Source organism: Sorex araneus, chromosome 4 (assembly GCF_027595985.1).
Source record: "Sorex araneus isolate mSorAra2 chromosome 4, mSorAra2.pri, whole genome shotgun sequence".
Classification (NCBI taxonomy): Eukaryota; Metazoa; Chordata; class Mammalia; order Eulipotyphla; family Soricidae; genus Sorex; species Sorex araneus.
Window position 1 is genome coordinate 47,869,537 of NC_073305.1, and position 15,436 is coordinate 47,884,972.

General features: G+C 46.4%; 1 protein-coding gene across 1 annotated transcript; it reads right to left on the minus strand.

Annotated features, from left to right (window-relative positions):
- Positions 1 to 5,510: 5,510 nt before the first annotated feature.
- On the minus strand, positions 5,511 to 5,936 carry LOC105943244 (IQ domain-containing protein F1). Its single transcript, XM_012934196.1, has one exon. The coding sequence runs from the start codon at positions 5,934 to 5,936 to the stop codon at positions 5,511 to 5,513; it is 426 nt and encodes a 141-aa protein (XP_012789650.1).
- Positions 5,937 to 15,436: the final 9,500 nt, after the last annotated feature.

Genomic DNA, 15,436 nt, shown 5'->3' on the forward strand with positions numbered 1-15,436 from the left:
AAACAAGGGCCACGCCAGCTGGTTGATCAGTTGCCATTTATTCCATTCTCCCCAGGCGCCAGTTCCAGTCTCCCCATTCTAATCTCGCACTGCTTCTCATTCCTGTCTTCTGTCTCTCCAGCTCATCTCTCTGCGCTCCCTCTGGAAGTCTGGGCTCTCTTTCCCAACCTCTCCACCCTTAGCACTCTGGGCCAATACTATACCCGGCCCAGCAGCAAAATCAACATAAGAAAGCCCTTCCTGACTGCCCATCAGGCTCCAGGGCAGAAACACATCCAGGGGTTTCCTCTTCTCCTAACATCTTGATTAACACCTTAATATTAGTTATTTTTGTATAGAGACAGTAAGAGATACATTGAGGCTTGTAGGGCAGCTCTCCTGGGAACATCTTGCCATAGACTCGCACTACAGTGCTCAGGCAAGATTAATCATTCCTAACCCTAGCAGGTTCCAAATCTAGTTATTACTTTTTGGATCATGACAGAATTTTCCCAGGACCATGCTCTTAACTTATAGTTAAGCATTATGGGACTTTGGCCAGGCCTATCTCAATGCCAGGGTAGCACATAGCTCCCCACTTGCCCTGGGTCCATCCAGTCCTTCGTTGGGGCCCTGCTTTTGGGGGTACTAGGAAGTTAGGGCAACTGAGGCTTAAGTCAAGAGAGCAGATGCCCAGGAAGTAAATATCATTGAGAGTTCATTAACTCCCATGTTACAAAAGCATAGCATTTACTATCTTCCTGTGCCCATACAAAAAGGACATTGCTCTGAATTAAGTATGCAAAGGACTTAAGGAGAAGAGAAAAACAATATTTACAAGTCAACAGAGCACAAAGAAAGAAGTTACAAATAAACACAGAGGAATGGGAGTACTGTGATGGGAGTAACCCAATAAACCTAAGCTCCCTGCGGCAAGCAGAAAGGACAAATATTATCCTACACTCCTACGTTTAAAACTATATAAAAACAGGGCCCAGAGAGATAGCACAGCAGGTAGGGCATTTGCTTTGCATATGGCCTACACGGGTTTGATCCCCAGCACCCTATATGGTTCCCCAAGCACTACCAGGAATAATCCTTGAGCACAAAGCCAGGAGTAAGCCCTGAGCACTGCCAAATGTGGCAAAAAACACAAACAAAATAATAAGTGCTTTTTTCCAGGCCCAAGAATGTGTCTCAGTGGTGGAGCACTTGTCTTGCAAGTTTTCACTCCTGGCACTACCTCACTGCCCTGGGGATAACTCTTGAGTCATCCAAGGCCACGAGCATGTGACCCCTGGCACAGCACAACGAAGCATGCAACCTCCAGTGGGCACTGCATTGTATGAGACCCCTTCAATCACCATACAACCAAACAACCCCCAGACAACACAAACAACAAAGGGTAAGGAAGAGGGGTAAATATCTTTCCTCTTGCCCTTACGCTTGAGTGGCATTTTAGGGGGCATATTATTCAATGCTTACAATTTATTTTTCAGAGCACAGGAGATTGCTCCTTTTTTTCTTACCCCCCAAGTTGCTCCTGAGAAAGATAATATCTATCTAATGCTTATTCCTTGGTGATTTGTTCTATTTTTTCTCTTTAGATGTTTAAATATTTTTCTCTTCACCAGTTCTGAGATTGTTCAGCAAGATGGAGCTCCATCTGTTTTCCTTCACCTTTTGAGGGCACTTGAGTCTTTTTGAGCTCTGAGAAACTCATTAATGCTGAGAATGTTCCTGCTCTCCATCTCCGTCCTGTCTTTCTCAGGAACACCAGTTCAACCATGACTGCAACTTCCGCATCAACATCCCACTCCTTCATGTCTTTTAGCCTTTTCATTTCTTTGCTCTTTTGCATTGCTTCCTAGAGGAGTCCTGGGGCAGACATTCCACTCCCTGATCTACCCTGTACCATGCTCCCTATTCACCCTATCTCTGAGCTTTTGAGTTTCTAAGATCCTCAGGTGGCTCCTTTTAATAACGGTTGGTCCTTTTATAGCCAAAGTGTTTTCTCCCATCCACTGATATAGTACCTTTGCCTCCTTAACTCTTCCTTTGATCATCACATTTCTGACTTGAGTTTGGGGGTGTTTTTTCATGTTTGGGGTTTTCTAATGCTTGTTGAATATTCTTTATTCTGCGATTTCCTCTTTTCTGGTTGATGAGTGTCATTGTCAGGGCAGAGGAACAGACATGTAATGCAGTTTCTTGAAACAATTCACCGAGAGGATTATGGAAAAATTCCCTAACTCCAGCCTTACAACTTTTTAAGACTATCTTTGGGCCTTCCTAATTAAAGACTCCTGGTTTTATTTTAACTCCTGCTTCATAAATCCCACCCCCAGAGCTGCTGCCCCATTGCAATTTTGCTTTGAACGTGCTATTTTACAACTCTATTCCCTCTTTTAAATTTCACTTAGCCTCAAAATAGAGGCTCTGTTATCCCATGCTCATCAGTCATGTTCCTGCCTCAACAGATGGGCTGTCAGCGCAGTGTCAGTGGGTGGTGTCCCGGGCACGGATCATCATGTACACGGGTGTCACATAGCACCAGACCCTGTTCACATCTCCCCCAAGCCAGCCACAGCTCCTCCCAGGAGACAGACCCACTCTCATCAGCATATACACCTAAAGCAGGACTAGAATATTGGCTGCTGCTCTTATAGGAACATTCCAACCAGCCCCCACAGTAGCCCACTGCCCTTGGGTTCCTATATCAGCTTCTTCCAAGCACACAGCACACTCTCACTTTTGGATAAGACCAGTTTTCGAGCTTCAAATGTTTACACAGTATTTTTCTATTTGCCTTGAATCTTTTGAAAAGTCTGCATAATTTCTGCCTACCGACATCCCCTTGAGGTAGTATTTTTTAGGTAATATTAGGATTTTTTTTCAATGGACCTCTATGAATTTGAGACCGTGCTCAAAGGTTTTGATCCACTTTCTCTTGGACACTTTCAGTATTTCCTTTGAGATGAAAACAATGAAGCCAATTTTAGCCTATGAACTGAAAGACTTTTGTGAGCTTGAACTCTCTTATTTTTTTTATTTTTATGAAGTCACTCAAAAAACAGAAAAACAAAATAAAATCACTTTTCAAAAGTAAAAATCAAGCATATTTATAATATCAGTATTTTTATATGAATCAATACTTACCATAATGCCACTACATGACACCAGCAGTCCACAGACCAGGAGTTGAAAACCACTGACCTAGACCCCAATCAAGAGAGTAACTTTCACAGGAAGATCAAAGGGCCAGCTCTGGGGTCAAGGAGAGAGCACTAAGGCTATGAAGCACATTTGCATGTGAAAGGCCTAGATCCCTGTCACTTCATGGAAAAAAAAGCATCAAAAGTCCAGCTGGTGGGGCTGGAGCGATAGCACAGCGGGTAGGGCGTTTGCCTTGCACGCGGCTGACCCGGGTTCGAATCCCAGCATCCCATATGGTCCCCTGAGCACCGCCAGGGGAAATTCCTGAGTGAAGAGCCAGGAGTAACCCCTGTGCATTGCCGGGTATGACCCAAAAACCAAAAAAAAAAAAAAAAAAAAAAAAAAGTCCAGCTGGATGCCATAACCAGACCCCGTGCCAGGCTCTTTCACTCTGGGCACCCCAGACAGGGGGTGAGTGAGACCCTTCCCTGCCCCAAGGGACCCAGCCCTGCAGCCAAAATCTTTCACAACTCAGCCACCACCATGCTTACTGCCACTCTCCACACGCTTGGGCCAACCATCACCCACAAGTGCATTTATAAATTCCTGGACAGCACAGACGCAAATGTGGCCACAGGACACATCAAACCACATACTCTACCCATACTCCAGGATTACTGCACCACATCTGACAGGGGTCAAAGTAGGAGGCAACCAATCTTAGAGGGAAATAGACATATTTTTTTACAGATATATATATATATATATATATATATATATATATATATATATATAAACAAGGCTCAACCTTTAACATGTTAGTGATCTCTTACAGAAGGGCTTAATGGCCCCTGGGTGAAACACACAATTGTCACACTCTTTCCTCTAAGGATAGTTTTTTCTAGCATTCTCAGTGGATTTTCATAACAAACAATACAAAATATATCATTTTGGTTTTGCTTTGGGGCAGGGATTGATGTTTGGGATGGGAACATCCAAAATGCGATGGGAAGGTTTAATGGTGGTAGGATTGGTGTTTGAATATTAAATGTAATCAAATACTGTGAACTACTTTATAAAATTTTTTTTTAAAGTTGAGCTGAAGCAGCCCCAGCACTAAATGTGGCCCAAAAACTATTCAAAAAATGTTCCCAGCTTTGGGCTGGAGTGATAGCATAGCAGGTGGGGCGTTTGCTTTGCATGCGACCGACCCGGGTTCAAATCCCAGCATCCCATATGGCCCCCTGAGCACTGCCAGGAGTAATTCCTGAGTGCAGAGCCAGGAGTAACCCCTGAGCATCACCAGGTGTGACCCAAAAACCAAAAAAAAAAAAAAAACTTAAAAAAAAAAAAATGTTCCCAGCTTTGCCATGACCAGCCCTGGAGAGATAGACTGTAGAGAGTGAGCAGGAGACACAAACACACCTCCTGACGCCTCCACCTGACACTCAGCAGAGCGCCTTTGCCCACGTCCATGCCTGAGGCCCTTGCCAGGTATGGAGGACCAGTCCTTGCTTCCACTTGGGTGTGAAGGGTGAGTGACCGAGTTTGATGTGGGAAGGAATAAAGGCGAGCTATGCACCCCAACAGCTTCCAGTTAGAGTCTCAGATTCTGACTTGGAAGTTAAGTATGAGGCAACACAGGCACCCCACCCCTTGATTAGGTTACCAGGATTCCAGACCTAGGATTGGGTGGGCTCCTCTAATCAGAGAGGAACAAGCCCTGAGCTACAAAACCTACACAGCTGAATTCCTAGAAATTGCCATGAATTGGAGAAAAAAAAAACTGCCCCACACACAAAATGTTTTTATTACACAAACACAAGCCTGGATCGAGAAACCATCATGTGCCTCTGCATGTGCATGTGCCTCTGTGTGCATGCCTCAGTGCATGTGTGCCTCTGTGTGTGCATGTCTGCATATGTGTGCTTGCATCTGCACATTTCTGAGTCTACGTGTGTGCGCCTGCTCGTGTACCCGCGTGCACATCTACAGGTGTTCATCTGTGTCTGCACATGTGTGTCTGCAAGTGTGTGCATTTGCACATGTGGCCGTCTCTGTGTGTGTGTGCATCTGTATGTGCATGTGCCTGCAGACTCATGTGTGTGAGTCTGCATGTGTGCATCTGGTCTGTGGACAAAGACCAAACTGGAAGGATGGTGTCCCATGATTTGGTCTACATAGCAAGAAAGTTATTGCTCTAATTTTCCTACCTCTAGCAGACATTAGTATGAATCTAATGTTTGCTTCCTCAGGACAAGGGTTCAGAATCCTCCTGCTAACTTGTCACAGAGAGCACCTAGGAGATCTGAGTATCTGCCACGCTTGCTCTGGCCACCTGGAGCATGTCAGGGAGAGACCAGGGAAAGACCAATTCAGTGCTTTACTGTAAGGGGAATACACTCCGTCACAATGTAAGGCCCTGAACCCAGCAAGAACTCTAACTGGAGATGCAGCTGGTCTGCCGTAATTTTGTACTGGCCCTTAATGAAACCCCGCGTCTGGCAGGAGTGACACCTCCAGAAGGCCTGGATGATGCGGGTTGCATTGAGCAGGCGGCAATAGCGCTTACGGATGCGCCACATTCGGACCCAGGACTGCAGCTTGACTGCTGCCCACTCCTGCCGGGTAAAGGTCTCCAGTGTCGTCTGCCAGTTCTTGTCCCACAGCTTTCTCCTCTTCTCCTTCCACCAGTTTTGAATGATCCAAGCACAGAGAGCTGCGTGCAGCAATGTTCGGCGCACCAGGGTGCCACGCCACCATGCCTGAATCTTTATAGCCTGTTTATCAGAAGGGGACATAGTTTTCTTTCCTGAGACCTTAAAATAAAAGGGGGAAAAAAGGACCAATCAGAATATTTTCCCCATAGTACTTAACGCCAGAATGTACCAGGGAAGAATTAATTCCCTACCCATAATTACTCCTTCAACTGGACCTCAAATGCACTGGACACTGGAAACATAAGATCAGATAGATGTGCTGTATCTGCTGCTCTCTGGTTAATGGACACTGACCCTAAATCCCAACATCCCCATCTGTAATATGGGAGTATATGTTCTGTCAAGGACAAGAGCATTATGGCCTATGGACACAGGTTTCCCATGGGCCATGACCCTGCCTACTTAATTTGGCCCCGAGAACTTCCTTCAGTCCTTACCCAGATGCTAAAGAAGTTGTCTCCAGAGTCTTCCCTCAATAATGTGGCCTTGGAGCCAGAGACAGTACAGTGGGTAGCACTTGCCTTGCACACAGCTAACCCAAGTTCGATCCCCAACCCCATATGGCCCCCCCAAGCCTGCCAGGAGTGAACTGTGAGTGCAGAGCCCCTTTTCGTCCTTCATTCTAGCTCACTCCAGTCTTCTCTCTTCCTGCCATGACAGTGTGAAAAGTCTCTCCTGGGCAGGTCTAGCCTGCAGAGGCTCTGATGTCAGTCCCTGGCACCACACAACAGTCCAGGCATCATTGAGTATAGCTCCAGTGAACCCTGAACACTGCCTAGGTGACCTTGGTCACCTGCCAGAGACTTTGTCCTTCCCTGATCCCACCCTATACAGTTATCCCTCTTATTTCTTCCCCATCTTCACTTCTCTTGACTTTCACATTTTAAATCATCATTAATAAGCAAACATATATGCACAATTCAAACACATACAGATAAAGGCAATATTGGTTACAATTAGTCCAATAGTGTGAGCCTGGAGCCAGAGACAGTACAGCGGGTAGGCGCTTGCCTTGCACACAGCTAATCCAAGTTCGATCCCCGACCCCATATGGTCCCCCTAAGCCTTCCAGGAGTGAACCATGAGTGCAAAGCCAGGAATTAGTCCTGAGCGCTGATAAAAAAAAAAAAGCATTGATAATTTGGGCTGGAGTGATAACTCAAATGGTAGAAATCCTGGCTGGCATATGGAAAACCCATGTAGACTTTCCTGTACCACATGGTTTCCCAAACACTACCAGGGTCAACTCCTGAGCACCAAACCCAAGAAGAGCCCCCAAGCATCACTCGCTATGGCCCAAAAAAGAAAAAACAATACTGTCCAATTTTTTGCTGCTGCAAATAAAGTTTTGGCCTGGCTACAAAGATAAGACATTAGAATCATTGGCCATTTGATATAAAGATAATGATCGGAATAAACCCAGTGGCTAAACTCAGGGCTGGATTTAATGGTTTGAAATCCTTTCATTCTATAAATACTATAACTATTTTTTAAAGTCGTGGGTAATGAAAAGAATCATTAGTGTGATCTATCTGTACTGCTCTATACACACCAATGAGTATTCAAGAAGTAATATAAATGAGGGGCTGGAGCGATAGCACAGCGGGTAGGGCGTTTGCCTTGCACGCGGCCGACCCGGGTTCGAATCCCAGCATCCCATATGGTCCCCTGGGCCCCGCCAGGGGTAATTCCTGAGTGCATGAGCCAGGAATGACCCCTGTGCATTGCCGGGTGTGACCCAAAAAGAAAAAAAAAAAAGAAGTAATATAAATGAGAAAGTAGATTCATATCAAGACCCATAGTTATACACCAAAGTAGTTAAAGCATATGAAAGACGAGAAAGGTGAATGCGCCAAACTGCTATCAGTGATCTCCATAGGGAAAAAGAGCTGAATTACTGGTCTGTGTCTGACCCCTCAGACAATGCCAGGGAAGCCCACAAGGCTCTGAGATCCCAGGGATTCCCAGCTCTGGTTCCAATGGGTTCCAATAGATGCCTGCCTTCTCCCCTGGAGGGACTCAAGAGCACAACCAAACGGGTAAGGGACAGCCACTATCTAGGGCCTTAGCTCTGACTCTGACTCGTGCAAAAGACAGTCACCACAGCACTCAAACGTGAGAACCAGTGGCATCGAGTCAGGATTTCTCCTACCTTATCCTCTCCTAAAGGCTCTGGTGGTCGGGGTTTAGCTGGCTTTCCACCAGCTGGCCCATAAGACTGATTCTCGGTTTTAATGGGTTTGTCAGATATTTTTTTTTTCCTGAAATGAGCATTTAAAGGAAAGGAACAGGGGCTGGGGCAATAGCACAGCAGGTAGGGCGTTTGCCTTGCACGCGGTCGACCTGGGTTCGATTCCCAGCATCCCATATGGTCCCCTGAGCACCACCAGGAGTGATTCCTGAGTGCATGAGCCAAGAGTAACCCCTGTGCATCACCGGGTGTGACCCAAAAAGAATAAATAAATAAATAAATAAATAAATAAATAAATAAATAAAGGAAAGGAACAGGTGAGGCTTCTCTCCCTTCCTCTCCACTCGGTGTCACACACATCTCAGTTTCCAGTTTCCCAGAATCTTCTGATCTTAAAATGTCCCTGAGAGCCAACAGAGAAATCTCTGAGCCATCCCTAGGCAGCCTGGTCTGTCTGTCTCTTTCTGACTCACCATTGCCCCTACATGGATTGGAATAGATGGAACAAAGCCCCTCAGGTCAGTGTTTTTCTAGCCATGGCATGGGAAAAAGTGGAGGGAAGAACGTGTGATGTCATAAAGGCAGCTATGACACAGGCGCCAGGATGACTCCCAAGAGTTGAGTCTCCTTATGGGCCAGCAGTGAAGAGACACTCAAGGCCTCATGGGATGGGGGTGGAGCTGGCCCTTCCCCCCCTCCAAAGAGATCCAGAGTCACCGCCCCTGAACGGCCCCTCTGGCTACTGATCAAGCTGCTTAACGACCATGATCCCAGAGACTCAGAAACAAATCTCAGGGAACCCAGCAGCTTTTGGTAGAAATTCCTCCAGATTTAATTATTAAAATTTTAGACTTCCAAAATCACACACAACATCATATGCTATTCACAATCAGCAATAGGAAAGAAACTGTCTAATGTTGCCTTTTCAGCAGATCTGAGTGTTGGGGTAAAATCCCAAATAATAATGGTGGGTCTGGTGTCGAAATACTGAATGTAATCGAAGTAGAGAGAGAGTAACATGAAAATTATCTGCCACACAGGTAGGGGGAGGGTATGGGATGGGTATACCGGGGTTTGGGGTGGTGGAAAATGTGCACCGGTGAAGGGACGAATGTTTCATCATTGTTCGACAGAGATTAAACCCGAAAGCTTTGTAACTGCTCCCATGGTGATTCAATAAATAAATTTATTAAAAAAAAAAAAAGAGCTGAGCCTCCCTACTCACCTCCGCAAAGCGGTGTGTGCGGGGTGGGGGCGAGGTGGGAGGAAAGAGTACTGTTTGGTACCTGAGGATTTCCTCAACTAAAAGAGGCTAAGAGTTCAACTCCAAGCATCGCCTTGCGTGCCGAGTGCACTCTCCAGGGTCCTGTGGTTTGGGATCCCAGTGCTTCAACAGTGGGGGATTTCTGGCGCTTGGAGTCAAGTTCGTATGAGCATCACAACCAAGTGTGCCATCGCTGCAACCAAGTACATGGGCCCTGGCAAGCACTGCAACCAAAGCCAGCTCAAGCACCACAACAAAGTAGTAACTGCCAGTCATCAAGGCAACAGTAACAACAACAAAGGGAAAAGGAAATGTTAAAAAAAAAATTGGTGGAGGAAAATGTACCCTGATGGAGGAAGGGGGTTGGAACACTGTATGACTGTATGACTGAAACCCAAACATGAAAGCTTTGTAACTGTGTATCTCAGTTTTATTCAATTAAAAAAATTTTTTAAATAAACAGGACTAGGGCTGGAGTGGTAGCACAGTGGGTAGGGCATTTGCCTTGCACGCGGCCGAACTGGGTTCAATCCCCGGCATCCCATATGGTCCCCTAAGCACCGCCAGGAGTGATTCCTGAGTGCAGAGCCAGGAGTTACCCCTGAGCAACGCTGGGTGTGACCCAAAAAGCAAATAAATAAATAAATAAATGAACAAACAAACAAATAAACAGGACTGGAGAGATTGTAAAGGGATTAAGGCTCTTGCCTTACACCTGAGCTATGCTGGTTCTATCTCCGACACCACATATTGTCACCCAAGCACTGTCAGGAATGATCCCTGAGCACAGAGCCAGGAGTAAGTCCTGAGCACCATCAGGTTTGGCCCAATACAAAAGCAAAGAAAATTGATAAGGAGACATTGGAGTTGCACTATACTTTAGACTAATTAATCTAGCAGACATATACAAAACAGCCTCTTCAAGAGCACATGGAACATGTTCAAGAATAGATCACTTTTAGGCCAGATTGAGGAAGGGTGAAGACAGAGCCGGGAGATAGCTGTGTGGAGCACATGCCTGGCGTGTGAGGGACCCTGGAATTGATCCCTGGTACTGCCGGGCATCCCTGGCACTGCTGGGCCCAGCGTCTCAAGGAGGAACACTACTGGGAAGATCCCTATTTTTTAAAAAAGCAGGGGCTGGAGAGGGAGTACAGTGGATAGGGCTCTTGCAGGCAGCCACCCCAGGTTTGATCCCCAGCGCCTGATATGGTCGTTGGAGCATAGCCAGAAGTGATCCCTGAGCAGAGAGCCAGGAGTGAAGCTTGAGCACTGCCAGATGTGACCCCCGAAAAAAAAAAACAAAAAGAAAACTTTATATAATTTTAATCTTTTTGGTAGATAAGTAGGGGAGTGTGGAGGCGAGGCGGGGGGGAAGTGCCAGGGATCAAATCCAGGTCAATCACATGCAAGGCAAAAACCCTATCAGCTATACTATCAATCTGGCCCCTAATATATCTTTTCTAACAATGATATGAAATTAGAAGTCAGGGGCTGGAGCGATAGCACAGCGGGGAGGGCATTTGCCTTGCACACGGCCAACCCGGGTTCGATTCCCAGCATTCCATATCGTCCCCCAGCACCACCAGGAGTAATTCCTGAGTGCAGAGCCAGGAGTAACCCCTGTTTATCACTGGGTGTGACCCAAAAAGAAAAAAAAATTAAAAGTCAGCAACAAAAGGAAAACTGGAATAACAATCACAATTATGTGGAAATTAACACAATTCTGAATAACAAAGAAATATTCAAAAAGAAAATGGAATGGGGGTGTAGCTCAGTGGTTCAGTAGTCCAATACTTGCTTTACATGTGTGAGTCCCTGGGTTCAATCCTTAGCACCACAGAAAAACAAGAAAAAAATTTTAAATAATATATACATACATATATGTTATATGTATATATGCATAAAAAGAAACAAATGAAAACGAAAACACACCAAAAGCAGTTCTAAGAGAGCATTTTAGGGGCCAGAGTTATGTACAGCAGTAGGGAGCTTGCTCTGCACTTGGCTGACCTGGGCTCGGTTCCCAGCATTCCATACGGTCCCCTAACGAGCCAGCAGGGATACCTGAGCACAGAGCCAAGAATAAATCCTGAGCACCGCTGGGTGTGATTTCCCTCTCAAAAAAAAAAAAGAGAGAGAGAATTTTATTTAAATAACTGCCCACATTAGAATAACCACAAATAAACCTTCTAACTTTATACATCAAAGAATGAGAAAGAACAAACTAAGAAAGTTATTAGATGGAAATAAAGATAGCAATGGGACTGAAGCAATAGTACAGCGGGTAGGGCATTTGTCTTGCACATGGCCGACCCGGGTTTGATTCCCAGCATCCCATATGGTCCTCTGAGCACCACCAGGGGTGATTCCTGAGTGCAGAACCAAGAGTAACCCCTGTGCATTGCCGGGTGTGACCTATAAAGCAAAATAAATAAATAAATAAAAGGAAATAAAGATAGCAGAAATAAATAAGATAGAGACCAGAAAAGCAATAGGAAATAACAAAACTAAGAACTTGACTTTGTTTTATTGTTTTCGGGGCTGGAGCTGTAGGAAATAAACATGGGATCAGCCTTTCACCCCGGCAGCTATCCTGACCTAGGCAGCTAAGTCAGTATTGTGCTGGATCATAGAACATGTAGCTGGTATCAGAGCATGGTTTTGTAGGGTGTGAAAACATCCTACCTTGCATGGGTCATGGGCCAGCCACATTCAAGGCAACACTTCACCCTCTGTGCTATCTCTCGGGTCCTTCTCTGGGGCTTTTGTCAAGCCACATATGTCCACCTTCGCAATCATGGCTTCTCTCTTCGTGTGTCCCTAGTATTCAGGCTCTTTTCCCACCTGGACCACAGCTGTGGGAATAATCCCTCCATCCTCCGAACTAAGCCTGGAGTTCAAGGTTCTGTTTGGGCAGAGGGGCAACTGGCTGCACCACTATGCCTTAGTTGCCAGCATTGGGAACAGAGTGATAGTATAGTAGGTAGGGAGCTTGCCTTGCACGCAGCCAACCCAGAATCAATCCCCAGCGTCCCATATGGTCCCCCAAGTATCACCAGGAGTAATTCCTGAGTGCAGAGCCAGGAGTAACTGAGCATCACTGGGTGTGACTCAAAACAATAACAATAACAACGGAAAAAAAAAACACAAAGTAGCCAACATTCAGGACTTGGACACAGGGGCCAGCCTCAGATTGCCATGCAGGTCTTTCCCTCCTTAGGGTTCCAGTGGGGTCCCAGAGCTTGGGGTAACTCACACAGCCTTCCCATTCCTCCTGCTGGGTCTGAAATTCTCATCTCTGTGGCTCCTTCTAGGCAGCAGCAGGAGCTCTGATTTCTCAAGTCCATCCTTCAATGTCCACCTTTGAAAATGCAGATCTGGGGCTGGAGCGATAGCACAATAGGTAGGGCGTTTGCCTTGCACACAGCTGACCCGGGTTTGGTTTCCAGCATCCCATATGGTCCCCTGAGCACCGCCAGGGGTAATTCCTGAGTGCAGAGCCAGGAGTGATCCCTGTGCATCACCAGGTGTGACCCAAAAATAATAATAATAATCACTGTCACTGTCATCCCGTTGCTCATCGATTTGCTCGAGCGGGCATCAGTAACGTCTCTCATTGTGAGACTTATTGTTACTGTTTTTGGCATATCCAATACACACGGATAGCTTGCCAGGCTCTGCCGTGCGGGCACGATACTCTCGGTAGCTTGCCAGGCTCTCCGAGAAGGGCAGAGGAATCGAACACGGGTCGGCCCCCATAAAAGGTGAACGCCCAACCACATAATAATAATAAAAATAAAAATGCAGGTCTGGGGGCTGGAGCAATAAAACAGCTGGGAGAGTGCTTCCTTGCATGCAGCCAACCTGGGTTTGAGCCCTGGCATCCCATATGGTCCTCTGAGTACTGCCAGGAGTAATTCCTGAGTGCAGAGCCAGGAGTAACCCCTGAGCATCACCAGGTGTGGCATCAAAACAAGAAAATAAAACATACAAACAAAGCAGGTCTCAGGTTAATCAGCAGTCCTGGGAGAGGCTGGAGTTGAATGAGAAATGAGAGTTGTGGTTCATTTCTGGGATTTTTTATTATGGAGATTTTTTTCTCCATGTTCTGTGGGTGTGGTTCTTTTTTTCTTTCTTTTTTTTTTTTTGAATCACCGTGAGATAGTTACAAAGCTTTCATGTCTGAGTTTCAGTCATACAATGATCGAATACCCATCCCTCCACCAGTGCACATTTTGGGTGTGGTTCTCTTTCATATTTAATCTTATTTGTCTTTTATTTATTTACTTATTTACTTCATCCCCTATCTAAAGGTTTTGTCTATTTTGGTTCTCTTTAAAAAATATTTTTAAAATATAAATATAAAATAAATATTTTAAAAATATAATTTAAAAAATATATATCCAGTTCTGTGACTGGAGTGATAGGATAGTGGGCTTGCCTTAAACATGGCCAATCAGGGTTCGATCCCCGGGCACTCCATATAGTCTGTCAAGACCCGTCAGAAGTGATCCTTGAGTGCAGAACCAGGAGAAAGTCCTGAGCTCCGATGGGCATGACCCAAAAACAAACAAAAAATAAGCTGTGTACTAGAACGATAGCACAGTGGGTAGGGCGTTTGCCTTGCAGGAGGCCAACTTGGGTTTGATTCCTCCGCCCCTCTTGGAGAGCCCGGCAAGCTACTGAGAGTATCCCGCCTGCACGGCAGAGCCTGGCAAGCTACCTGTGGCATATTTAGTATGCCAAAAACAGTAACAAGTCTCACAATGGAGACGTTACTGGTGCCCGCTCGAGCAAATCGATGAACAACAGGAACACAGTGCTACAGTGCTACAGTGCTACCAAGGATGGGAGGAGAAAACAAAGATGTATGTTTTTATTCGTACAAGTATCTGAAGCAGCTGGTCCATGGAGACAGAAAGTAGAGGGTGACCAGAGGCCGGGCAGGAGGGACGGAGAGCAGCTGCCAAGACGCAATGCCTCTGTTGTGCAAGATGAGCACGATTAGAGAGCTGTGATGCAATCATGTGAATATATGCATCTCTGCTTTACTGAAAACTCAAGATGGTGTAAACAGTAAACAAGGGGTCAGAAAGTAAAGCAGGTAAGGCAATTAGATCTACAGTATCCCATAAGGTTCCCCAAGCTCAACCAGGAGTGATCCCCAAACACAGAACCAGGAGTAAGTCTTGAGCATAGTGAGGTGGGCCCCAAAATCAAAAAGGAAAAAAGAAAAGTATGTATGCTTTAATTGCCATTAAAATAAGAGGGTCTGGGCCTGAGAAATAATACAGTAGGTAAAGTGCTTGCCTTGCATACTCCCAACCCCCAACACATCGGGTCCCCTGAGCACACCAGGAGTGATCTCTGAGTCTGGCAGAGCCAGGACCAAAGCCTGAAAAACCAAAAACAGTAAGAGGGTCAGGGAAGATGGCTCAAAGGGCTGGAGACACATATATGTCTAGCATGCAGGAGGCCCCAAGTTCAATCCTGTCGTGACATGGCCCTCCAAGTACCACTAGGTATCACCCTGGAGTGCCCCTCATCCTCCAGAGCACTGCTGAGCTCAAGCGCTGAGCCAACCAGCCCTCACAGCTCGGGCTCCCAAGCGCTGCTTGGGGGACCCCAAAGTAAGGCAACACTGGACTGAGGAGACAGAGCAAAGGAAATGCAATCCCTGGGCTCAGTACCTCGCACACATACTCCCCTGAGCACTGTCAGGAGCCCCCCCCCCGACTCCTGAGCACCTGACTGGGAGGAACCCCAAGCACCACCAAGTGTGGCCGCAGAACCAAACTAGTAATAAAATAAATCACCACCACCGAGAACCAGGCCAATGGGAAAGGCTAGAGCAGCCTTGAGCTCCTTCCCAGTTCCCACGAGCCACACCTCGGCTCACCCCACCTCTCTCCTCCGGAGGGTACCCCTCACACCAGAGCTCAGGTCCCAGCTGTGACCCCAGCTCTGACCTTGGTCCCAGGCAGTAAGCAGTTCAGGGTCCCACCCCACACCCCCAGGGGCAGCCTTCCAGCGGTCTGGTCAAGGACGAGGAGTGGGCTGGAGAGCCCGTCCCTGAGGGCCTGACGGCTTCAGTTCTCAGACCAGACCCCAGCCAGTCCTCAC

Coding starts and splice junctions, on each gene's coding strand:
- LOC105943244 (XM_012934196.1), bottom strand. CDS start 5,936: ATGTCCCCTTCTGATAAACAGGCTATAAAGATTCAGGCATGGTGGCGT.